Source organism: Larimichthys crocea, chromosome XXIV (genome assembly GCF_000972845.2).
Source record: "Larimichthys crocea isolate SSNF chromosome XXIV, L_crocea_2.0, whole genome shotgun sequence".
In the NCBI taxonomy this organism is placed as follows: Eukaryota; Metazoa; Chordata; class Actinopteri; family Sciaenidae; genus Larimichthys; species Larimichthys crocea.
Genome location: NC_040034.1, coordinates 19,060,017 through 19,087,675, shown reverse-complemented (window position 1 = coordinate 19,087,675; position 27,659 = coordinate 19,060,017). Strand labels below are relative to the sequence as shown.

The window sequence follows — 27,659 nt, the reverse complement described above, 5'->3', positions numbered from 1 at the left end:
AGGAACTACACAATAACATTAATAAAAGGAAATAATGCCAATATTAGCTGTGATGTTGATCATCATTATTTTGATCACTATTGTATATTTCTTTATATTAACAAATATTTTAGTACCAATGTTGTTTGTAATCATAACTTGTTAATTAAACAATATATGCCACTGTATGCACTCTAAAAGAAGCACGTGTGTGTCTCTGTAAAGCTTTGGCAACCACTAGTGGGCATTTGACGATACAGCAGAGGTAAAGCACAAGAATACAACATAAAATGAAATGCCTGGCTTGAGGGTGACTTCTTAACCAATTATCACCATTGACAAAATCATGAGAAGTTTCTCAGAGAAGTTTTATTTCATACAACTGAGTTAACCCCAAAACATGATGGTAAAAACTTTTGTGCTGTTAATCACAGCTGTTCAGAGCAAGTAAGTACAGGAGCATGGAGTTCGACCTGGACTTCATTCTAAATGGATTTATCTTCAAAGTGCATGAAAGCTATTAAGACATTTAGTGTGTCAACAGCTTTAAAGTCTCCTTCAGTCTGTTGTTGCTGAGGCTTGAGACAGTAATAGAGCGCCCTCTAGGGACTAAAAGAAACACTGCAGCTCTACACGTCATCATACAAGCTGTTCACTTGATGCACTATCTTTCAGATGTGTATGACAGGAAAAGTATGACACACTGACATTATTTGCCTAACATTAAAGGTCCAGTGTGTCAGATTTAGAAGTATCTATTGACAGAAATGTTACACAATATTCATTAATATCACCTGAAAATAAGAACTGTTGTGTTTTTCTGCTGTCTCAAAATGAGCCCTTAAGATCTACAGTGGCAGAGGGTCCTCTTCTACGGAGTCCACCATGTTGAACTGCAATTTTTGTACGGTAGCTCAGAACAGACAAACCAAACACTGATCTAGATATGAGCTTTTTTGCTTTTCATGTGAATTTAGAGTTTTTCTTAAATGCATGGAAGAAGAGCATAAGGTGTGGGAGAGAATTCATTTGGTTGCAATCGGCAACTTCACTACTGCCACTAAATCCTACACACTGGACCTTTAAGACCGATAACTTGATTCATATTGTGTGGGATAAGTGACACTGTAAGCAAAAATTGAAAAAAAAATGACACTCTGTATTCCAGTGATGGATTTTTTGGTGTGGGAGGAGGTCAAGGATAACGATAAAAGTCTCTCTTCCCGCCCGTCTTACTGATCAGTTTAACATCCGTGATGATGATGTCATGGCTCACTGCCTTGCACATGTCATAGACAGTCAGCGCTGCGACAGAGACAGCTGTCAAAGCTTCCATCTCAACTCCTGTCCTGCCCGTAGTGCGGCACGTTGCCGTGATGACCGCGGCGTTCTGCAGCTCATTGAGGTCAAAGGTGACAGAGGCGTGGTCTAAGGGCAGCGGGTGGCAGAGCGGGATGAGGGCTGAGGTCTGCTTGGAAGCCATGATACCAGCCAACTGCGCCACTGCCAAGGCGTCACCCTTAGCCAGCTGGTTATCCCGAAGCAGCCGGAAGGCAGCGGGGCCCAAGATGACTGTGGCGCAGGCTGTGGCTGTGCGACGTGTGGGAACTTTCCCTCCAACGTCCACCATTGTGGCTCGACCCTGGGCATCTGTGTGCGTTAGCTGGGCTTCACCGTTGATATCTGACTCGGCCTGATCACTCACAAACAGCTGGCGTGTGCCACTGGGGTCTTCGCTGGAACTTTGATTGTGACACAGTCGAACACTGTGGTGTTTAACATGCAGTTTGTCATTAATTAGTAGTGTGCAAAAATGAGGTGCTCCTGGGGTCCTGAGTAAGTGGCTCCTCAAAGCATTGGGACCCCTGGCTTGTGCGTACCTGAGACAGTCTTTGTTAGTGTAGCTTGTGACATTTGTAAAACTTGCAGTCTTAGTGTGAAAACCGGTGAAAGTGAGGCCATCACCAAAATCAGAGGAGTGAAGGGGTGCTACACGGGAGATGTTGTCTGTCGCAGTCGTTTTTTCTGTGTTGATATGCGACCTAACACTCATTAAGGTTCTAGCAGTGCAGTCTGGAAGGCACAAAAGACCGTCTCCGTTCAGGACTCTCCTGCTGCCTGAAAGGCCCATGCCACGGGCTGCTACTGGACAGAGAAATGTGTCGTTCATAAGCTGGCAAACACTGGGGGAAGCTCTGTGGCTGTCTTCTGACTTTGGCAGAGACAGCGGCCTTTGGGATGTGGTGCCTGCTGAGGGTAACACGAGAATGTTAGTCAAGGAAACCTCATATTCAGATGCATTATTCACACGTCAGATAAAAATTAAATTCATTCCATTGTAAATTCATCTTAAACCTGCATGATTTACTATGAGTAGGTTGTGAATGTAAAATGATCACAACATCAGAAATAAATCGTGACTGAGCAGTGACAGAACAAACAGAGTGTGTGAGATTTGTACGTACAGCCATGTCACCCACCAATGAGGATCATGGGCCTGTTCTTCATCTGGGAGATACTGAACATGCCTGAAGACACAGAGAGGGAAGATATTACATTCCAGTAGAAGTTCCTTAATAATCTGTGAGTATACCTCACAAATGATGTGTTGTATACAAAGTGTACACATCGAATCTACCTGCGTGTTGTTTCTTCTTCCTGCCTACAGCAGCTCCGATGATTTGCAGCAGCTCTTCATGTGATGCACCCGAGCGCAACACATCTCTCAGGGACACCTCAGAGTTCCCGAACAAACACACCTGAGAGAAGACGGACAAGATGTTAACAATCACGGATGAGATTATTAACACAAAAACATCTAACAAAGGTCGACCTTAGCTTTACCCTCAGACTGCCATCTGCAGTGATGCGCAAGCGGTTGCAGCTGTGATGGCAGTATTTAGTGGAGTGTTTTTCTCCTCTAAATACTCCGGGATCTTTGCAGCAGCTAAGGCTTGATTACTGTTTTGTAGAGCTTCTTTAATTTCTTCAGGTATTTTACCAAAAGACTTGTAAGACTGAGTTTCATGCAACATGGTATATTGTCATAGAGAGCTGGTTTTCTATTTGTTTAATAACTAGGGACGGAGAAGCTAACATGCTAACTGTGTGTTCTTGAAAAGGAAATTTGTGTATAGTCTGGTGGCAAAGCAGTTCTTCTTCATGTGTATTAGTCCTGTGAACTTTTGGACCCATTCTTCTCTATTTCTTTAATTATTTTATAATGGAAGGCTTACCATCACTCTCCAAACAGAGACAAGTAATGTCCACAGGTGTGACACGTTAGGTCCAGACTAAAGTTTGTGCCTGAGAGACAGAGAAAGAGAGAACTGTCTGTGTGCTGTTATCAGGTGATGACTATGGTCCAAACGGTTAATAATAATATTTTTTTTTTATTTTGGCAAGAGACAAAGTAAAATGCTCCAGAGCAAAGAGGATTATACTCAGAGTTATACTGACAAGAATAAATGTGAAACAGTTCCCCGTAGCTCTCCTCATAGAGCAGGTGCCCCATGAGCAAACCTAAGTCCTTACTCCAGCAGCCTGGGTTTAATTCCACTGTGCAGACCTTTGCTGCATGTCATCTCTCTTCTGTTTTCGCCACTTTCCTGTCTGCCTTAAGCTGTACTATCAATAAAGGTGACAAGGTCACAGATTTCAGATTTAGTATTAAAACCAAAAGCTGAAGTGTTTAATAAATAAAACAATTGACGGATTACCTGATGAAACTATTTGTCAGTTGTAACTTTAGTCTGTGATCTAGATTTGCACAATTCAGTACAACTGCATTAAAAGAAGAAAGACTATATGCATACAGGCATCATCCCTGTGATATTTGTAATGTGGGGACTGTTCAAATAATTGAGTTTTTTTTATCAATAGCAAGAAACACGAGACAAGAGCTTTGAGTTATTTGTAGAGTTGTTTGTATGAGTAGTTTGTTTACAGCTACAAGAAACAATAAAAGAGCTTATGAGATCCTACCCTCTGTACACTCACCAATGAAAACATACTGTTAGTAACAGAACCAGTTGGTTCAGTAAAGCAGCTGACTTACAAGAAATGTGCTCACTTACAACAGATGGATGCTTCTTGTAAATGAGCACATTTACATATAGACGCAAGAGTTTGTCTTTATGATATCAGAATACAAAAAAACTAAAAACTGTAAAGGATTTACCAGATATGTTTCCACAGTGTAGCATAACAATATACATTGATTATTTCTTCCTGGTTGTTAGTTCATGTGAACATTGTTTTTTAATAGCATACTGTGAGTGTGACACTGTAAATAAACTGGATACTGGACTGTGGCCTTTAAGGCAGTGTTTCCTCCCAGGAAACATCAGTAAGATGACAAGCCTGGGGAGAAGTGTTAAGAACAAACTAGGGGAATGAATGTCCCACCCTTTGCTGTTGCAAAACATTTACTTGACTTGTGTGGAGGCCAACAAGGCTAATAGACTTTGAGTTACAACATGAATTTATTGACATGAAAAAATTATCTGATTTGAAGAATGTTTTCTGACACCACACTTCTGTCAAATCATGCACTTGGCATTGACCTGCATCAAGAAAATGATGAAATGAAAATTTCAGATTTAATTTCAGATCATTTATTGAAACTAAACACTGAAGTGCTTAATAAGTAAAATAATGAATGACGATATTTGTGATGTGTAACTTGTGATCTAGATTTGTATAACACACCTGCACAAAAAGAAGAAACACTATATGGATAGAGGCATCATCCTTGTGATATTTCTAACATGGGGACTGTTAAAATGATTCAGTTTTATTATCAATAGTGAGAAACACCAGAATGAAAGCAGTTCATTAAGACTTTCAAAATGAAACTAGACTGGCAGTGGTGTTTCTAATATTCTGTCCTCTTCACGTGTAAATAGAGGTGGAGAAGATGTTGGTATTGTTCCCACTGAAGTAGCTCACATTGTATTAGAGTGCATACAGTGGCATATATTGTTTAATTAACAATGAGTCATGATTACAAACAACATTGGTACTAAAATATTTATTAATATAAAGAAATATACAATAGTGATCAAAATAATGATGATCAACATTACAGCTAATATTGGCATTATTTCCTTTTATTAATGTTGTTGTGTAGTTCCTCACTGTGAACATTTGAAATAAAAAAAAAGAAAAATATTGAAAAAAATTGATATAGCAAGCAGTCATATTACTGATTTTACAAAGCACTGAAATGTGCAGCTCCATTACCAAGCTATGTTGGTATACATTAAAATGATTCAAAGTATTGTGCATGCGGTTTTACATGAAAATAAGACATATTCCTTCCTGTCTAGTGACGATAAAGAGCATTTTTTTAGATGCTTTAAAGTCATAAAATTTATTAGATCAACTGCAAAACATATGATGCATATTTTCTAAAATATGCATCATATGTTTTTTAAAATATGTGCTGGTGTGATTTTGCCTTTTGTTGATACAGTTTTAAATGTGCCATTAAGTCACACTGAGGTGTTCAAACCCAGGGCCTTTTAAACACATCTGTGCATCCTCAGCAAGCAGTGTCGAGGAAAGTTTGAGAATGCTATAGGTTTTCATAGAGGAGAGCCCCATTGCTACTGGGATTCCTACTACTGGAATGAATTGGACCCTTCCTCTGCGCCATTAATACAGCTGTGGTTGCACTTGAACAAGCAGCTTCATGATAAGCTCGCATTAATTTTTTTGGCAGCCAGTGGTGAAATAATGACATTCATCAAATCCTTTAATGGCACATGTGTGGTTTCTGCAAGCTCTGCAGTGACGGGTATCAAGAGCAAACCAAATACATATTGTGAGACAACACAAACCAGCAGGTTACATAAACATCAAAGAAAGCCCAGGAACTGGTACAGCGCAACCAACTCAGATATAAATGCATAGTATTTTATTGAGCCTGAAAAGCCTTTTTTCTTCTTGTTGATGATCTCCAGGCTGATTGTTGGGCATGCAAACAGCAGAGCGTCCCTTGTGTTCAGGAAGTTCTCTCTCCCAGGGTCTCCTCTAACGATGGAATCATACAGGTGGAGATCAAAGCTGGAGATCAGGAAGACTTGTGGGGACGCAATTTTTGTTTTTGAAGACCTGTGTGACAAATATTTGATCATTTATGATAAATTAAATATTAGAATAATAGATAAGGCAGATAAGTTGTTTCTTACCAGTGGTGTGATTAAAGTTTGCTAATGAACCACTGACTACAATAAACTTTTACTATAATAACATACTTGTGGTATAGCTCAAATATTGTCAAATATTATGAAATATCCTAAAAAGCAGTGAGACATGCAAAGAGAACGTTCATAAGAAAATATCTGTTTGTCACATGATCACAAAAATACAAAAGTTGTCTGTGTCTTTTGTTATTTGATCGGTTTCTGCTCAGAGTGGCTGATTGTTAGAAAGCACAGCATAAAGCGCACACACAGAAACACTTTTTCGTAGTTTGTAAATTATGATACACAATATTTAATACAAGAATGAGTCTGTCCAACAACAGCTCAAGTCTTCACCACCATCACCATCATCCAAAAGAAAAATTATCTTCCAGCAGCTACACATTGTGTGAAGTCACATAATGTCAGCTTCTACAGAAGACTTTGCTGCGACTGAAGTTGCCTGACTTAAGTGTTTTGAGAAATCAATAGTTCAAAGTATTGCAGGCAGGCAACATGAACATGACTATGTAATTTTATGAAGTGTAAAACAGAGATATAGTTTGATCTTTTATATGTGATTAGTTTAAAAAATAAAAACCAGTAATTAATCTTACTATTATTTAATAGAAGACAAGTGACAAGTTACATACCTTGAATGCAGTTTTCCCTGATCTTTGCCAGAGTATTTTTTCATTGAACTCCCTCTGACTTCTTCCCCGCAGCTCTTAATTCTCATCAATCTTTGAGCGAACAAAGTAGAACTTCTTTTTATCTTCTGATCTCCAGAGCGAGTTTCACATCATTTCTCTGTGAAGCGATTTGCTGAGATGAGGATGAAGAAGTCAAACTTTTCAAATCCAACAACATTCAGGTACTCGTCAGCTGGAAACTTGGGGTGGCCGACACCAGGAAGATCCCATAGTGTAACATGTGGGAGTTAGGATGGGGGTATCCTGTAACCTCTAAGGTGGTTTCTACACAATCCGTAGGAGCAGCTCTCTCATCTTGTTGTCTATTGCCTCTAAAGGCATTAATAAAGGTGGATTTACCAGAGCCAGACTCTCCTGTGATGGCAATATTTAGTGGAGTGTTTTTCCCCTTCTCTAAATACTCCTGGATCTTTTCAGCAGCTAAGGCTTGATTACTGTTTTGTAGAGCTTCTTTAATTTCTTCAGTTAATTCAAAATCCAATGGATTTCTCCATGGTGATCCTTGAAAACTGAGAATAAAAGAGGAAGTTAAAAACAGTCATTGTTGTCTAATATCATGCTGAGATACTAAATATGACTATAATCAAATATACTATGTGGTAATACAGTTACACATCTACCTATTGTCAGATACTAGCATAAATCAGTGATGTAATTCATTGTAGATGAGATAGATAGACTAAGGTACTGATACAAAAAAAAAAGACAACAAAAAGACAAATACTCTGCATCTAGATAATCATGATGTTTGTCCCCTCTTAAAAAAATACATCATGCACTGAAGACACACAAGACAGCACACAAGAAATATTTAAGCCTCTTATGTATTTTAATTGCATAAAAATTTCCCCATTGAATTACAAATTGATGAGTACAATAAACTGAAATCGGCTGCGTTCAGTTTTTTCCTGTTGAGTTTTAGTTTTTATTGTATGAACGGGTGTTATATAAATTGGCTGTTATTAATATTGAATGCAGTAACCTGGCTACTAGGAAGTGGACCTCTTGAGTTTATTAGTACTATTACAGGGCTTCAAATTAACTTTTCTGATCACCAGCCAAAGAATGGCCACTAGCCACATTTTTTCCTGTGCAAAAAAAGCACTGAAATAATTTGATAATTTTTAACTAAAAGCTTTTTAATAATCTTACAACGAAGTTGGGAATTTATATCCAATTAAGATTGGACAACAATTTGGCACAATAAGGTGTAAATACATATTATTTGTGAATAGTTAGAGGCTACTCACCCTGAAGTCCTAATGTTGAAACAGATGAGACAAGAGCAGTCCACACTGTACACTTACTATGAGTTGTTCAGCTGTGAAGAAAAACATATCTAGTTTTTTTTCTTATAACAAAGCAATAGAAGAGCTTATCAGGCTTCATCAGAGTCCAGCCCTTGTACACTCCCCAATGAAAACATACCGTTAGAAACATAACCAGTTGTTCAGTAAAGCAGCTGACTTACAAGAAACGTGCTACTTACACAGACGGATGCTTCTTGTAAATGAGCACATTTACATATAGACACATGAGTTATCATCAGCATAGCAATGGTTGCATGTGGCAGACTATGCAAGGAGGGGACTGAGAGAAAAAACACATGAACCTAACGTTGCTGATGGACAGGTAGTGTTTTTATTTTTTTATTTATTTTTTTTTTGATAGTATACCTGTGTGTGACACTGCAAATGAACTGTGATCCTGGACTGTGGCCTTTAAGGCACTGTTTCCTCCCTCCCATGAAACATCAGTAAGATGACAAGCCTGGGAAAAGCATTAAGAAAGAACAAGTTTACTTGACGTTACTTCATGTTGCAAAACATTTTACTTGACCTGGTGGAGGGCCAAACAAGTCCAACAGACTTTGAGTTACAATGTGAATTTATCAAATTATTTGCAGACATGAAAAAAAAATTACTGGTTTCAAGGAAAGTTATTTTAGGTGGTGTAACTGAATAAACACTGTTTAAATTACATTTCAATCTTTAGAACTTTGTAACCTGAGTGTGAATGATACGGTAACATAAGTATATGACCAAGATGGAGCTACAAATAGGTGTCTTATTAAAAATTCTTCAAGTTGCTGTTTATTTCTCTTTGCACACTTTGTTTGTGGCCCACTAATGACGGAATGACACACGTCACACTCTTCAAATCTCTTCCTCTTTGAGGGTTGACAAACACTACAAACAGTAACACTGTGTGAATGAAGGAGAAAAGCAAATTGCACAGACTGTCGATCCTGCGGGATACATTCAGTTAGAAATAAAAGTGATGAGAAAGGTTCTTAGCTGGAGTTATTTTGTGTGTATAAAAAGGTGCTGGCTTATAATCCCTCCCCAAAATTGATGAACTCTGTTAAAATGAATGATTATCCTGGCTGTACACCTCCACAGTTTGTGTAGCTGGTATACAAAATTGTGATTGCTCTTTTTGTATGCTGCAGTTTTAAAATGTGCCATTAAGTCACACTGGAGGTGTTCAAACCCAGGGCCCTTTTAAACACAATCTGTGCATCCTCAGCAGCAGGCGAGGAAAGCGTTGAGACCTCTGAGGTTATCATAAAAGAGAGGCACATTGAACTGGGATTCCTAAAATTGGAATCAATCTGAATACTTCCTCTGCTACCATTAATCCAACTGTGTTTGCACTTTGAAACAAGCAGCTTCATGATAAGCCTGCATTAATGTTTTCTTGCCAGCCAGTGGTGAAATAATGACATCTACAAATCCTGTAATGGCACACGTGTGGTTTCTTCTGCAAGTCTCTGCGGGACGGGATTCAAGACCAAACCCAAAATACATATTGTGAGACAACACCAACCAGCAAGGCTACATCAACATCAAAAGAAAGCCCAGGAACTGGTACACCCAAAGCACCACACCGACTGCAGATTAAATGAATATTATTTATTGTTTGTCCTGAAATTGCCTTTTTTTTCTTTCGCCCCTGTTGATGATCTCCAGGCTGATGTTGGGCATGGCATGAACAAGCAATGCGTTCCTCTGTGGTTCAGGAAAGTTTCCTCTCTCCGGGTCTGTCTTTAAACTGGAATGGAAATCATACAGGTGGAAGTCAAAGCTGGAGATCAGGAAGACTTGTGGGGACACGATATTTTTGTTCTGAAGACCTGGGTGGTGACAATAGATTGGATCATTTTTAAATATAATAAATATTAGAAAAGATAAGGCGATAAGTGGTGGTGAGTTAAAGTTTGCTAATGAACCCACTGACTACAATAAATACTTTTCGTATAAATAAACATACTTGTTTGGTGAACAGCTAAATATTATGAAATAATCCTAAAAATAGCAGTGAGGACATGCAAGATAACGATGCCCTTCATAAGGAAATATCTGTTTGGTCACTGATCACAAAAATACAAAGGTGTTGTGGTGTTTTAATTATTATCTGTTTCCGCTCAGAGTGGCTGATTGTTGTCAGACAGCGCAGCATAAAAAAGCGCACACACAGAACTCACAAGTACTTTTTTTCTATAATGTTTATTATAATAGAACACAAGTGACAAGTGACATACCTTGAATGCGGTTTTTTTCCCTGATCTGTGCAGAGTATTTTTTATTGAACCCCTCCGGACTTCTTATCCCGCAGCTCTTAGTTCTCATCAATCTTTGAGCGAACAAAGTATAACTGCCTTTTCCATCTTCTGGAATCTCTCAGAGCGAGTTTATCACTCATTTTCGCTGACGGCGAGTTCGCGGAGATGATGATGAAGAAGTCAAACGTTTCAAATCCAACATGATGCGGTACTTGGCAGCTAGAGAAACTTCATGGTTACCGACACCAGGGAGATCCCATAGATGTAACGTTAGGATAGTTAGGATGGGGGTATCCTGTAACCTCAAAGTTGGTTTTCTACAACAACCAGTAGGAGCCAGCTCGCTCATCCTTGTTTTGTCTATGCCTCCTAAAGGCATTAACAAGGGTTTTTTGGGGGGGGAAAAATTTGACCAGAGCCAGACTCCTCTGTGAGGGCAATATTTAGTGGAGTGTTTTTCCCCCCTTCTCCTAAATACTCCTGGATCTTTTGCAGCAGCTAAGGCTTGATTACTATTTTGAAGAGCTTCTTTAATTTCTTCAGTTAATTCATATCCGATGATTACCCATGGTGATCTTTGAAAACTGGAATAAAGAGAAGTTAAAAAGTCATTGTTTCTAATATCATGCTGATACTAAATATACATAATTAAATATACTATGTGATATACAGTTTTACACATCTAGCTATTACCACAAATACTTGTGCATAGAATCAATTGAAGGTAATTCATTGTAGGTGAATTACATAGACAAAAAAGACAGTACCACTACATCTTTAGAATCGTTTTAAATGTTTGTTACCCACCTCATTCTTTAAAATATCATTATACACAAAAAGATGTGTAAATAGAACTCACAGCACTTACAAAAGCAGACATATTCCACAGAGGAAGGTGACATCTATTGTTGTTCTGAATATTAAAGGCTACTCACCGGAATCCTTAATGTGAAAGAGATGAGACAAGAGCGGATCAACCCCGGTGAGTGTTCAGCTGTAAGAAACAATAAAATAAAAAAAGTAAGTTCAAGTTCATAAAGCAATAGAGAGTCTCAGCCTATTGAACTTTCACCAATGAAAAGTCCCTGTTAGTCCAGGCACCAGTTTGGCAGCTGACTCACAGTAGCAGCTGACGTATAAGAAATGTGCTCATTGACACAAACAGATGCAGTTTGTACTATATGAACCTCAGAATGTGTCACAACTACTCCATGCCCCATACATGAGCATATCATGATCTACAGTGTAGGTATTTGAGAAATTGGTTCATTAGTAAACAAGCAAATAAATATGTTTACCCTTAGTTAGTAATAACATTATTTCTGACTCTGTAGAGATCTTCTACATTATTACCTGTTTTAACTACATCTGAAATCTGAAGAGATTCATCAATATGTTTTTTTACAGGGTAGCAAGGACAAACATGCAAAATGGCAACAGAGAACCAAATCAAATGGTAAAATAAGATTTAAGAACCTGGAGGTGGCAAAGTCATTTAAAGACTATTGTAAAAAATAAATAAGACATAAAAAATATTTTTGGGAGTAAATGACAAATATTTGAAAAAATAAAAAGACAACATAACATAAAAGCGAGTAGAAAAAGGTGGCGGCATGTTCATGGATTATGTCCTCCCCCTGGTCAGGCCACATGGTGAACCTAACAGCTGCTGGGGCGAGGTTGTCCTTTTTTATAACATACTGTGAGTGTGTAATACGTGATTGTTCACTGCCATATACAGTAGGTATATATGTGTGTTGTTGTCCTCCCTAATAAGAGATCAGGGTCATTCCTGTTCTTACTGTAACACCTGGTAAGAGGTTGTTCCAGTGCTTTATTATACACCTAAGCAAATAGAAAAGCTTAGAAGAGTCCAGTCTGTGGACACTTATAATGAAAATTTTCTAGAGGTAACCAGTTTGGTTTAGTAAAGCAGCTGAATGTTGCTCATGTACACAAACAAATGCAGGATACCCGTTTGAGACATTATATAATACACATTGACTTTGGTCTGGGCCCGTTGATATAGAGCATTCAGTGAATTCCCTTCATGTAAAAACATTTCTTCTACAGAAACGTGAAACTAAGATCCAAGCTGATGCCTCTGATGAAACTTAGAAGAGAATTTACTCAACAGGTTTTCTAAGTGTAAGCAACAATAATACACATGATGATTTTCTTCCTGGTTCACAAAGGCAATTTCATTCACAGTGTAGAATCTAACATGCTGCTGGGGCAGGGTTGTTTTTTTTTGATAACATACGTGTGAGTGTGACAGGTGCAAAATAGTTTTTGGACTGGACTGTGGCTGTAAGGTTGTGGCCTCCTCTCGTGCAAACATTTAACTTGACCTGCGGCGAGGGCAACAGTTTACAATAGAATCACAATGCGAGTTTCCCATTTAATTATTTTGCAGACATGAAAACATAATCTGATTTTAAGAAACCATGTAAGTTTGCAATGGTGAAGTGACAGTGTGTATAGAATGAATTGTCTTATTTAAATCATTCATGTTTATAGATGGAAGGCTACCATCACTCTCCAAACAAGGACAAGTAATGTCCAACAGGTGTGACACGTTAGGTCCAGACTAAAGTTTGTGCCTGAGAGACAGAGAAAGAGAGAACGCGTCTGTGTGTCCATAATGAAGGTGATGACTAATGCTCCAACGGTTAATACAATATTTCTTTTGTTTTGGAAGAACAACTAAAGGATTATACTCAGAGTTATACTGACAAGAATAATGTGAAACAGTTCCCTGTAGCTCTCCTTTAGAGCAGGTGCCCCATGAGCAAAACCTAAGTCCTTACTCCAGCAGGCCTGGGTTTAATTCCACTGTGCAGACCTTTGCTGCATGTCTCCCCTTCCGTTTTCTCCCCACTTTCCTGTCTGCCTAAGCTGGACTATCAATAAAGGTGACAACAAGGGTCACAGATTCTCAGATTTTTTGTTTTACAAGATCCTTTTAAAACAAACTGAAGTGTTTAATAAATAAAACAATTGACGGATTACTGATGAAACTATTTGTCAGTTGTAACTTTTAGTCCGTGATCTACATTTGCACAATTCAGTACAGCTGCAATTAAAAAGAAGAAAGACTATATGCATACAGGCATCATCCCTGTGATATTTGTAATGTGGGGACGGTTCAAATTAATTATTATGATAGCAAGAAGAAAACGAGACAAGAGCTTTGAGTTATTTGTAGGTTGTTTGTATGAGTAGTTTGTTTACAGCTACAAGAAACAATAAAATAGCTTATGAGATCCTACCTCTCTGTACACTCACCAATTGAAAAACTACTGTTAGTAACAGACCAGTTGGTTCAGTAAAGCAGCTGACTACAAGAAATGTGCTCATACACAACAGATGGATGTTTTGTAAATGAGCACATTTACATATAGACGACATGAGTTTTGTCTTTATGATATCAGAATACAAAAAACTAAATGAACGGATTACATATTTCCAAGAGCAAAAAACAAATCCCTATTATGACATTGTTTTAATAACGTTGTGACACTAAGAAGACTGGAACAATGCCTTTAAGGCCCTGTTTCCTCGAGAATGTAAGCTATGGTACGAGTGGAGAACACTAGGGGAATGAATGTCTACACCCTTTCTGTTGCAAAACATTTAACTTGACCTGTGGGGAAGGCCATAGAAGCTCCATGACTTGAGTGTACAACACTAAATTTATGTGACATGAAGACAAATATCTGATTTGAACGAATGTTTTCTGAACCACCACATTCTGCAATTCATGCACTTGACATTGACCTGCATTCAAAGAAATGTTAGCCTGAATTTCAGATTTAATTCAGATCTTTGAAACTAAACCTAATCTGAAGTCTGCTAATAGTAAAACTGATGATGATGGATTTATTTGTGGGATTGTAACTTGTGACTTTAGCTAGATTTGTATAACCTACACCTGCACAAAAGAGAAGAAATAGACGCTATTGGATAGAGGCATCATATTACCTGATTTTACAAGCACGAGAATGTGCAGCTCACATATCAAGCTATGGTTGTATACATTATAAAGATATCAAAAGTATTGTGCATGCTGTTTTACATAAAAATAAGACATATTCCTTCCTGTCTAGTGACGATAAAGAGACATGTTTTAGATGCTTTAAAGTCATAAAAATTATAGATCAATAGGCAAAACTAGTGCAATTTTTCTAATAAGTATGTTAAATGTGCGGTGTGATTTTGCTTTTTGACCTGCAGGTTTAAATGTGCCATTAAGTCACACTGAGGTGTTCAAACCCAGGGCCTTTTAAAACACTCTGTGCATCCTCAGCAGCAGGTCAAGGAAAGTGTTGAGAATGCTAGAGGTTTGTCATAGAGCAGAGCCCCTTGCTACTGGGATTCCTACTACTGGAATGAGAATCTGCAATTAACCAGCGCGTGGTTGCACTTTGAACAAGCAGCTTCATGATAAGCTCGCATTAATGTTTTTTTGCAGCCAGTGGTGAAATATGACAGCTATCAAATCTGTAATGGCACATGTTGTGGTTTCGCAAGTCTCTGCAGTGATCGGAGGTACAAGACCAAACCCAACACAGATTGTGAGACACACAACCAGCAAAGCTCATCAACAACAGAAACCAGGAGCTGGTACGCTGCACACTCAATAATGATAGTATTTTATTTGAGCCTGAAAGCCTTTTCTTCTTGTTGATGATCTCCAGGCTGATGTTGGGCATGGCAAACAGCAGAGCGTTCCTCTTGTGTTCAGAAGTTCTCTCTCCAGGTCTCTCTAACGATGCGAAATCATACAGGTGGAGTCAAAGCTGGAGATCAGGAAGACTTGTGTGGGGACGCCAATCTTTTGTTTTTGTAAGACCTGTTGTGAACAATATTTGATCATTTATAAGATTAAATTTAGAAATAGAAGGCAGATAAGTGTTTTCTTACCAGTGGTGTAATTTTAAAGTTTGCTAATGAACCACTGACTACAATAAATACTTTTACTATAATAAACATATTGTGGTGAATCAGCTTCAAATACTGTCAATATATAATTCCTAAAATACAGTGGGACATGCAAAGAGAAATGTTGCCTTCATAAGGAAATATCTGTTGTCACATGATCACAAAAATACAAAGTTGTCTGTGTCTGGTTTATTAATTTGATCGTTTCCTTGCTCAGAGTGGCTGTTGTTTCATAGCAGAAAGTGCCGATCATTAAGTCGCGACACACAGAAACATACACAAGTAGCTTTATTTTATAGTGATGTTAAACCTCTATTAACTTACTATTATTGTTATAGAAAGACAAGTAACAAGTTACATAACTTGCTGAATGCAGTTCTTCCCTGATTTTGCCAGAGTATTTTTTTTCATGAACCTCCCTCTGACTTTTCTTTCCGTCAGCTTTTAACGTTCTCTGTCTATCTTTGAGCGAACAAGTAGAGAATTCTTTTCCTTCCTGAATCTCAGACGAGTTACATATTTTTTCGTGAAGTCGATTTGCACTGAGATGATGCATAGAGGTCAAACGTTTCAAATCCAACAACATTCTGGTACTGCCAGCTGAAACTTGGGGGTGCAGACACCAGGAAGATCCCATAGTGTAACATTGGGATAGTTAGAGTGGGGGTATTCCTGCTAACCTCTAGGTGGTTTCTTCACAACCATAGGTGCACTCTCTCATTCCCTTGTTGTCTATGCCCTCTAAAGGCATTAAGAAGGTGGATTTACCCGAGCCAAGCATCTCCTGTTGATGGCAATATTAGTGGAGATGGTTTTTCCCTTCTCTAATACTTCCTGGATCTTTTCGCAGCGCTAAGGCTTGATACTGTTTTGTAGAGCGTCTATTTAACTCAGTTAATTCAATATCAATTGGATTCTCCCATGGGATCCTTGAAAACTCGCAATAAAAGAGAAGTTAAACAGTCATTGTTGTCCTCAATATCAATGCTGTGAGCTAAAATATACTTCCTATTCAAATCTATCTATGTGATATACCCAGTCATACACATTAGCTATCCAAATTACTATGCATAAATCAGTGATTGGAATTCATCATAGAATGAGACAGATAGACGATAAGGCACAGATACAAACAACAAAAAGACAAATACGCTGCATCTTTAAGAAATATCATCATGCACTGAAGACACACAAGAAATGCACACAATAATGTAAAGCCACTTATGTATTTTAATAAAATTCATAGAAAATTTCCATCCATTTGAATTATGAAATTGGATGAGTGCAGATAACGAAACACACCACAGCAATTTGGCACAATAAGGTGTGTATACATATTATTGTTGAATATAGAGGCTACTCACCCTGAAGTCTTAATGTTGAAACAGAGGAGACAAGAGCAGTCCCCACACTGTAACTTACATGAAACAATGAGTTGTTCAGCTGAAGAAAAACATATCTAGTTTGTTTTTTTGTCTCTTAGAACAAAGCAATATCAGGCTTTCAGGCAGGCTTCATCATAGTCCAGCCTGTTGGAAACTCACCAACAAAAACATACTGTTTTGTAACAGAACCAGTTGGTCCAGTAAGCAGCTGACTTACAAGAAACGTGCTCACTACAACAAACAGATCTTCTGTGCAAAGGAGCACATTTACATAAAGACACATGAGTCTTTAATGATATCAAATACTGCCATGACTACCACCAACCCCATTTCTATAAAATATCATCATCTACAAACAAGGAAATATGTTTAGTAGTAGTAACTTGTGTAAGCTTTTCACTGTTATCTGACTCTGTAGATTTATTGGATCGATACTGGCCTATTTAAATAGAAAGGTTTGGTGGTGGACATGTCTACCTGTTATATCAGCAGGAAGCAATGGGTTGCATGTGGCAGACTATGCAAAGGAGGGGACTGAGAGAAAAATAGCACATGAACTAATGTGCTGATGGGACATAAGTATATGAAGCTACAAAGGTGTCTTATTTAAAATTTCCTAATTTCTTCAGTTCTGTTTATTTCTCTTTGCACACAGACAGGAATCCCTTTGACCTCCATGCATTGCAACAGGTGATACCAGGGTGTGTGCTCCCCTTGACCAAAAGCTAAGTCCTTTACCGTGAGAGCCTGGGGCTGTCTCTTTGGTCCGTTGGCCATTCTCCTCCCCACTTTCCTGTCTGCCTCAGCTAGATGTTCACACTTGGAGCACAAAGGTGCACGTTCAGGCGTGCATGAGTTTTTAGATTCTTTTACTTCTGTTTGTCAACACAGAAAACCAAGCAAACATCAGCACGGACACATTGTGCCATGCAAGGCTGCTGGGGGTCAATTAATTAAGTCCTATCTAGTCATGTTTCTCACACACCAACATTAACAACATATGCACTTTGTGCTTTAAAACGCTTAGCTTTACACAATGCTAAGATCTGGACACACACACAACTCATATTTTAGCAGTAGGTGATATCATAATTCCAACCATTTTAATCCTTAGGTGAAGCAACTTTTCATCATACTGTTCATCCCATGGAAACGAACATAAAATACAATTTGCAGTACAATCTCAATTCTTCACACACTCTGTACTAATGCCATAAATTCATATTCAACACATGGTTAAAAAAAAAAAAAAGACTCTTAGCTCACCTGTCAACACAGAAACACAAGCACATCAGCCCGACAACTCGCGACATGCAGGCTGGTGGGGTCCATTAATTAATTGGCGCGATCTTGGACTACACTAAAAGGACACTTAAGCTTGCCTCAACAGTGCCTGGGAGAGCTTTACTTTGGATACACTGTTACCCCTACTGCAATATTAGCTGATCGTATGCCAAAATAACATTGCAATAATAAAAAATAATGACAACAAAATGAGAATGTAGTACACACTGAATACAAACGAAATGGGGGTGTCCATGAATATTGCCCGAACATTTAGTAATGAGTTCCCACACTCTCCCCTCCAAAATGAATGTCGTCCGACATTCTGAGTACTCGGCGTCACTGGTTGTGTATAACAAGCAACGGGTGCGGCTGTAAACATAATAGTTCGGACTAAAAGGTGTTGACCGTATTATAACTCAATAACACAATTCCCAACCCACACGTACTAGGTACATTACATGTCTACTGTATGTGTCCGTGGTCTAGCTTCGGGTAAACTCGATTGTTACAACAGAATGAATGTACTATACTCAAGAATTGTACATTTTACTCTAAGCCTGAAGACAACAGGAACCTTCTGTTTTTAATCAACCATGAACTTTACATGTGACTATGAATTGTCTTCCTTACTTTAGCTGATAACCGCACTGTCTGTGGTGTGACTGATGGGTTGACCTAATTTGTCATATCTAAGGTTTTTTGGTAGGGTATCTTTGTCGAAAAGGATATTTTCTTTGGTGGTAATGACGGACTGGTGCCACAGATCCCTCGTCGTCGCTCAATCAGATGACGACAACAAACCCCGCTCCAAGTTTCTCTCGTCTGCTTCATCAAAGCTCCGTCTTGCTCCGCCCCTGCCCTTTCCCTCCTCATCCAACCTCTGGCTCAATCCTTTCTCCAAACTCATCTGGACACTCATCTTCGACTGCCTGTCTCAGTCTCTTTGGGTGTGTGCTTGTGGATGAATTCCTCAGCTGCTTCCACTCTCAAGCTCTTTGGACCATGGTCCAGATGGTTCTGTATGGTTTTGTGTACTATGAATCGCCGTTTTTACTCAAGTTTTCTGAGCATTGACAGGGGCGTCCCGATAAATCTCTCAGCCTGACCATTTCCAGCTGGGTGGTAAGGTGTTGTGCGCGAACCTTGAATGCCGCAGTATTCTTCCAGCTTGGAAAACAACCTATTCTCAAACTCCTTGCCTTGATCGTGGTGGCAGCGTGGCTGAAATCCGAACTCTTGGTTTGCAGGCGGATCCTGAGCAATCAATTGAAAGGGTGATGACGAACGAATATTGTACTCGTATCCTCCTCCGCAGCTTTTCCAGATGCAAAAATATAGTTGACAACAATCTCAAAACGGATTGTGGTTACCACTTCACCAACGGTTGCTCTAGTTTGGTTGTTTTGGTGCGTTTCCATTTCAGGCAACTACACACCTTAGTCACATAATGATCCACATCTCTCTGCATATGGGGCCAATAGAATCGATCACGGATCAGGCTGAGTGTTCGCTCCACTCCGAGGTGTCCCATTTCCTCATGGAGCTCCTTGTAGATCAGCTGATGAAATGCTGCAGGCAACACAAGTTGACTCGATCCACTAATTTTCTGTACAGGAAACACCGTCCGTCGTTGAAACATATAACTGGTTCCTCTCCTTGCCAGGATAGTGATGTCATCACGTCGATCTTTTTTCCTCTCAGTTTGAAGCCACCATCCTGTTATGACAAACTCTCGCACCTTCCAAGGACTGGAACGTCCTCTTCTGCTTTTCTGCTATTCTCTGATGTTTCTCATTGGAGAGTTCCTGTCGGCCACTGGGGATGTAACACGTTCCAGTTCATGCTCAGTACATGGCAGAATGGGTGGCTGGACACATCAAGGTTCTGTCCTCAGAATCAAGCTGGAGTGTCGGTGTGACGGTTGTGTATTGTCTCAGGGCCTCATTTCCTGTGAACATGGGTCAATGTACTGTTCCCCGCCCCATGTCCAGCGGCAATTCGTGCAAGCATCACATCCTCCATTGACTCTCCGCCGGGGTGATATTGTATGAGAACTTAAAGCCAACTTATCGTCAATCCACGGTGTGTTTGTGGCATTGAGCTTTGCTGGGTTCAAAACAATAGGTCAAAGGGTTATTTGTCGGATAGAACGAAAATGAGGACGCGTAGTACAAGTGCGCCCGAAACTTTCACAATTGCCCATTTCCTTGCCAAAAACTCTAACTTCCAGAGTGCAGGTGATATGTTAGCTTCTGGCAGGGGCGCAGATAGTGGGTGTGGTCAGGTGTGGGCATGACACACAGCACTTTTGAATGACCGTAGAATCCGTCCCCACCCACTTTTTATGTAGCTTAACTTTTGTTTTTTTTTTTTTTTTTGTTTTAAACTTTGTCTTCTTCAAATCTCTGATTCAGCATCAGAGGAAACCAAAATATGAATTAACATAAATAGTTGCGTAATGAGGTGTGTGCGATGTGCATGGCCGTTGTGTGTAACAACGCGTACGCATCAAGCAGTGACTCGTGTTGGACTGTGCAGCAAAGAGTGTGGAGGCGCGTCCGACTTGGGTTGCACGGTTTACCAACTGATCACTTGGACGCCTACTGCAAACGTCAGCACGGCATGGCATGATGAGAAAGGACAACAAAAAAAAAAAGCAAGACATTGCGTCATTTTTCAAAAAGTCACTTCGTAAGTAAATTGTTACTTTGTAAAGTATAGACTTCATCACACCACATTGCAGTTCTGAGAGTCTCGAGCAATGTCCCTCTCGTGAAGTAAAATCGTACGAGGCAAGAGACAAACTTTTCGCCTTCTGTCTCCGCGTAGCCCCTGTAGGCCCTACATGTAAATTTTGTTACCCCTCGTTGGACATTAATACGTAATGCCGTTTAATGTTATCTGAACTTTCCTCCTCGCCACGCACGAGCATAGGCCCTACTGTGTAACAGGACTGACTAAACGCACGTAGTCCCACCCAGTTTCGCAGCATTTTTTAAAACGAGTTTTAGCATTGTTGTGAGGGGGTTTCTTTCTGTGTGTGATGACGTTTAAAATTTGTAATGATTGTTTCATGAGCTTTCGTCCCCCCAAGTTTCTCAAACCTATCTGCGCGCCTGGCTTCTGGGGCAGTTTAGTGGTTCTTGACCCATAACCGATGAACCACCAGCTGTGCCTTTGTGTGTCCCTCTGATACAATATTGCATCAAACCAAGCCCCTCCTGTTTCTACAATATGGCAACCAAGCCCCTCCTGTTTCCTCAAAGTCAGGGTAACCAACCTCAAGATGGTGGACACAGCAGGTACTCTATGAGCTGGCAGAGCAATTGCTGGTGTTTTTCTGTCCAGGTGATCGGTGGGCTTGAAGATAGCTCAGTCTGACGTCCTGCATTTTCCCCTTACTCCTACGCACGCTTGCTGCGTAGGACTACTACCAGGAGTCCTTCTCTGTGGTTAGCAGGATGTACATGCCGTGGCGATGCGGGAGAAGTTTGGCATGTAACTGGCGTAGTAGGACAGGACCTCATCATTTTTCCTAGGTCTCCCACAGTCTCAGGGTTGCCTATCTTTTCAGTGCTGAAACGGGGGTGATAATTTTCAGCAGGATCCATGCAGTAACCATCTTTGGATACATCTGTCCCAGAAATTTCAACCTTGTCTTTGAACACTGCAACTTTTTTGGCAGTCAGTTGGTTACCCCATGTGCCTTGATAACGATGTAACACCTTCCCTCATATCATGCAGATGGTTTTCCAAAAGACTTACTGTTGACAAGATGTCATCAGGTAAGGCTGTGATTTTTCATCGCTCAATTCACTGCAACCACTCTCCCATAATGGCTGGAATTCTGCTGGGGCTGAGGAACAGGCCCAAGGGGAACCCTTAACCCACTACCATATAAAATCCCAAAGAGTGGGTGATCAAGGCTGTGAGTCAGCTATTTTCCTCAAGAAAACCTGATGATATGCCCTTTGACTGTCCAGCACCGAGAACCAAGGAACTTCACCACGCAGGCTTTCATAGCATATCCTGCACTCGGGGCGGTCAGGAATGGGATTTTTTGGTTTGAGTTCCCGAAATCCAACATAGGCGTAAACTTTTCCATCCTTCTTATGCACACAGGGTTATGAATTTTTCGTCCTTAGTAGTTTTGAGGCCACGTGTTAACCTGGTGGTCTCGGCAGTATTAATGTGTTTGGCTTTGACGAGGTGCCACCATAATCTCAACACTGTGGTGGCCGGGTCGAAGAGACCTGTTGCTGCCTTCCGATCTAATAGATAGCTTGGTGTTTGCCGTTCCAATTTGCGTACGGACATCGGTGTCCCCAGACTAGAATATGTTGACAATAACAACCTCCAGAGTAAAAGACATTCTCTCGACTAATTCGGGGGGCGTATAGTATTGGGGGTGTGAATCTTTGGGTTAAAGTAATACACCATCACGAGTTCGTCAGAAGGCGAGAGACCCGACTCAAGCACTTCAGGTGGTACTTTGAGAGTGTACGCTAGTTCTCCTTGGCCAAGCGTCATAAATAATACAGGCATAGACATCAGAGTCTCCTGAACAATTTTCTTCCCTCCTGACCTCACCATTGACGTTGACTTCAGCAATTTCTCCGCAACAATTGGCGCACGACAGGAGTTCAACAGAACAAAGACGTGGTAGTGCAAAGTTTTTATTACTATGCCTTACCATGTCTGCTTTTGGAGACGAAACATAAAAAACTCTGTGCGTATTTAATCTGCCTGGATATAAAACATCCTAAGACACACCAGGGGTCAGGAGCTTCAGTTCTTGGGGACAATGTCCTGGCTGAAACCTCTGGCGGTGTTTTGGAACGTATGTGTCAATACAAAATCCCGTTGATGTCAATTCGGCTATTGATAAAGTAAAATCACGAAAGCTGACAAGGGTGTAAAAAACGACTTGAAAAATAATGGAGCTGTAACAACAATTGATTACAAGAGCAGTGTACAGTGGGTGGATCTGAAAGGGGGGCAGGTTGGGTTTATGACCCACTGCATTCACGACGTGGCTGTTTGTTCCCCGGGGCAGTTTTTCGGGCTGCACTCGGCACAAGAGAAGACCCACCTGAGGTTTAAACTTTAGAAAAAGACCCTTTTTCGGGGGAGTTTAAATACTCCCTCGTTTGAATCAGATCGGAGATGGGGATTTACTCGTGTCCTTTTGGAAACGTTGATTTTAAATGTGTATACACTGGGAGAGAAAAAGAAGTCATTTTTCATCCTTTCCACTCAGATCACCACTGCTGTAGTTAGAAGGTGTGGAGATTGACCTTTGATGCTGCTGTATTGTGGTTTGAAATCTGTTTGTCTGTATGTGTAATCTACTTGCTGCGCAAGCGAAAATGGGTAATGATCTGTCCAAAGCCAGTAGACAAACCTGAAAAATATGCAAAACTGACTCAGCAAAAGCTAAATCAAAGACAAAAAACTCTTTCTGTATAGATAAAGAATAATGTGAAGTTAAATGGTCCAACCTGTTCATTTGATAAAGCAGTGTGCTAAAACAAACACACACACACACATCTGACCAGGCATCACAGTTTAAGGCGATGTTTTCTGTTGGAATTGTCAGTAGACTGAAAGGATGGGATTTCGTGTCTCCGTTCACTTCTCTTTTGTGTGAATGGATGAATGGCATGTGGCAGTATGAGGGATATTTGAGAAAGAAAAGCTGCAAATGGCTTGAGATAATGTTAACCCTTAAATGGTGGAAATTCCATCCTGTCAGTCCAGATGCATCCATATGTTATTGCAAGTGTGGTTGACTGGTCTGTAAAAGATGTAGTGGTGGTGTGAGAGGGGGTGACAAAAGCTGCAGTTTGAATCCCAGTGACTTAAAAAGGTAACTGATCTAAGTGTCAATGCATGTACTAGAAGTGAGTACTGGTTTGCAAACTAGAGCTTATAAATGCTAAGATAAAGCAGCGACATGTTGATATTTTGAATATTGTGCAAAAGCTATAATGTATGGCTGGGCAAAGCGCCAAGCTAAGATTCCCGCTCCTCGTGGATTTGTTGAATATTTTAGCCGAGGTCGGGATAACACTGCCGAAAAAAGAAAAAAAAGAAACAATGGAAAAGCGCTCTTCGTCTTTCTGCAACTTTTAAATACAAGGCAATCTTGCAATGCAATGCTACTGTAGATGAAACAAACCAGCACATCACAAACTAAGGTAGCGGATGAACTTTTCCTACAGCTACAGTAGTGAATTAGAAAGGAAAGTCAAGATTATGCACAGACAGGAGGCAAGACAGCAGACAGTCTAATGAGTCAGATTTGAAGGGAAGGGCCAGACCCAGAGAGGAGAGCTATTACCAGACCTTAGTGACGAGGAAGTGCAGATTGTAAAGCCAAAACAACACAACATCTCTGCCTCTCCTCTTCAAGGATTATACTGTTAAGTTAGCTCTGTTACACTTCATTTAAAAAGTAACCTCTTTACTAACTTTCAGATTATTTCTACGTCAAAGAAAAGTGGTTCAAGTGTTGAAGTTAAGTATTGTAACAATCATCGCATTACATTTTGGTGTAGTTACAACTTCTTAAACTGATTAACACATGTTCAACTTGATGACTATGTTCACACACTTTAAATCAACTCAGGAATCAACTTCAACTCCAACTCTGGTGCTCATTTGAATCGATAAATTGTGCAGTTTTTACTCAAATAATATAGAAATAACTGTATATGTCAAGCTATAAAAATCAAACTGCTCTACTTAAAAGCACACTTTGTTTACGCTACACATAATGCCTAAATCTGATGTTACACTCGATTAGGCGACCAGAAAAACACAGAGGCACATAGGAAAACAACTTTGGCCCCCTGCCCCTGAAGTGTCACAGACTCTCCAATAAATGCTTGTAAAAATCATGATGACAACATGGCCGTTTAAAAACCATGGAATTCTGAGTTCATGAAGATATCAGAAAAAACACTGTAATCCAGTTCACTTGCAGAACTGAGTGGATCTTGGTTAAGATGGATTTGTTTTCCCTGAGCAGCTGAGGGTGGGTAATGGCCTCACCCAAAACTTGATTATTGGTTAAATGTTTGAAGTAAAAAATGCAATAACCAAAATGCATACAACATGTTATTGAATTTCTCAAAAGAAGTTTTTTGCCATCCCGGAAGCAAAGATGTCTACGCCGCATTTCACACCGGTTTATACAAAACATGGATATTCAATGGCTGGAATAAGTGAATGAAACATGAATGTCTCATGTGCAAATTTTTGTGCAAAATCTAAGACCGACTGTTCAAGCCGCTTACAAAAACTATCAGTCCTGACTGGAGCAACCAACGACTGGAAGTCAACTATAAACAACATAATGGCTAGCATAGGAATGCATGTTTTCTCCACTGGTAATAATGGGCTCCTAGCTCAAAACAAATGAGCAGTAATGTACGACAGCAGGGTGGGTTCAAAACAATAACAAACAACAGGATAAATCCGAAACGTGGGACAATTGTCACAATGACGGTGCAGCGGGACACTTGGGCTAAAGAGTGTAAGAGCTGGTCGGTCGTCGTCGGAATAAATCCAATACCAGAACCAACAACAGGCCACTACTCATTTCCGCTCTACCCGCCTCCACAAGCGACTACGTCATTTCCTGCTCTTCCAGCCCCACCCACACAAGCTCTTACACGCAGCCAACTATTACAATTCAAGCATAGGGAGGGCCAGGAAGGGGGGGATCAGAACAACCATTTCAATATCAAGCTGGCAACTATTATCTTCCTAGTACTCCGCCGAAGACCCGATTAATGCCCGTTCAAAGTACGGAAATACCGTTGAAATGTTGGTATGGAGATAGTGGAGCACACTATTTCTACTGTATAAAAAACTGCAGAGCATGTTTGCCACCACATCCAACTTTTCACCACTGTTGGTGTTCCGCGGGGTTTCCCATTGCGGAACCGTTACTCTCAGAGGACTACAAATAACTGTTGAAGGACTCTGAAAGTCGTGCATTCTTTTCTGATATGCTGATAAAAGCCCCATAATCTCTATGGGGAGGGATCTGCTTTGTAAACTGCATTGCTACTAATTCAGTTCAACTCCGGATGGATTGTTTTTGACCCCCCTGATGAAAAAAGCCGTCTAGCAATTTCAGTTGTTGCAGAGTAACGGGAGGACAGTTTGTTAGTGCTGGGATCGATCGGTTTAATATGCTTCCCAGTTCACTGTTTCAAGATTATGTCAGGAAACGCCAAATCATCTCCAACCTGTGCAACTTGATGTCTACAATGAGGCCACTTTTGCATTGTCATTGTACTGCAGCATTTAACCCTCTGAGCAGTATAACAATCGGTTCCAGGTTTTTAAATAAACAAGAGGGGTTAGAGGAGAAACAATCGTTTCGTTTTGGTGGTCCCGCCAGGGATGTTTTGCCATACCATTCCAACTATCTAGTGAACAGCAAAGGGTTGTTTAATGTTAAAACTTAATATCCACATATCGTTGTGGTCCGTCACCCCTGGCTGTGACTGAACACCTTGGCAGCACTGGTGGCTCAGTGCCAGGCAGTGAAAGAAGCTGTACCAGTCTCTCAACCACCAAACGAGTTAACATATTAGGGGAGGATAACTGTATATGTTGTCACTTAGAGAACCTATGCAATTACCGATGTCCTACATTTGTTACTCACCACGCCTCCTTTTCCCACACCACAGTTGGGACCCCTTCTGAATTGTCTGAGGTTCCAGCCTATTGTTGTGGGTTCTAAAACATAAAAATCTGGTGGGGTTTTGTAAATTTCGGCGCACCATAATAAAGTCACACTTACGCCAATGCCTAAGCTACCTATGATTAGACATAACATTTGCCCTCACAGAGCTGTAGTAGGAAGTGAAAGTTATTCAGTCTCTATTGGATCAAGACGTGTAGTTCAAACCACTACGCCCAGTAGGACACTCATTTTTTACCAATTCCCAAACAAATCGCCCTGGATGAAGTCGGCGGCTCTGCAGGACCTGCAAGCGATTACATAATATGTGTACTGCAGCTCCCAATTGTGCCTGACACCAATTCGATTTTAGCTTCTTTACCACCTAACTCACGCACTACACAGGCTTGATCTGAGTTCTGGCATTTTTCTCGATTACCGTTGCATCAGATAGCCAGTATCTGTTTGCATTTACATTTCAAGGTAAGCAATCCCACACTTGGCGACGGTTGCCACAGGTTTTGTTCGAGCGTCCCCACGGTGTATGCACGGCGGGTAAAAAGAGATCTGATGGGCTCCACCTGCCCTAGGTGCTCCACTCTCCTTGCAGTACGCTGGATGACCTCTCTATAGCTTCCCCATCAAAAGACAGCTTGCCACATAGAACTCTATCTGCGTGCTACCGAGACTGGCCGGAGTGTGGTCACAGGCGTTCGCTGGCAAAGTTGCAAATTCTGTCGACCAGAGGTGACATAATTTGGGTATGTTTCTGAAGGATGGCAACGCCTTTTTCACCGGAGAGGGGAAACTGCTAGTTAACATGCCTCCCCCCACCAGAAACCAGAAACAGCATGCTCTCTTTTCTGGGATGGCTAATTACTGCAGACACTGATTTTT

General features: G+C 40.3%; 1 protein-coding gene and 1 pseudogene across 1 annotated transcript; both read right to left on the bottom strand.

The window, feature by feature from the left end:
• Window positions 1–325: 325 nt before the first annotated feature.
• On the bottom strand, window positions 326–3,014 carry LOC113744610 (molybdenum cofactor biosynthesis protein 1-like). The gene is made up of 5 exons (XM_027275083.1): window positions 2,981–3,014; window positions 2,824–2,915; window positions 2,618–2,738; window positions 2,460–2,507; window positions 326–2,229 (listed from the first exon to the last, which is right to left on the bottom strand). Exons 1-5 carry the CDS (start codon window positions 3,012–3,014, stop codon window positions 1,175–1,177), a joined length of 1,350 nt encoding a protein of 449 aa, XP_027130884.1. The 3' UTR covers window positions 326–1,174.
• A 1,506-nt stretch (window positions 3,015–4,520) lies between these two features.
• Window positions 4,521–27,659, bottom strand: part of LOC113744609 (interferon-inducible GTPase 5-like) — a 25,345-nt pseudogene continuing 2,206 nt past the window's right edge.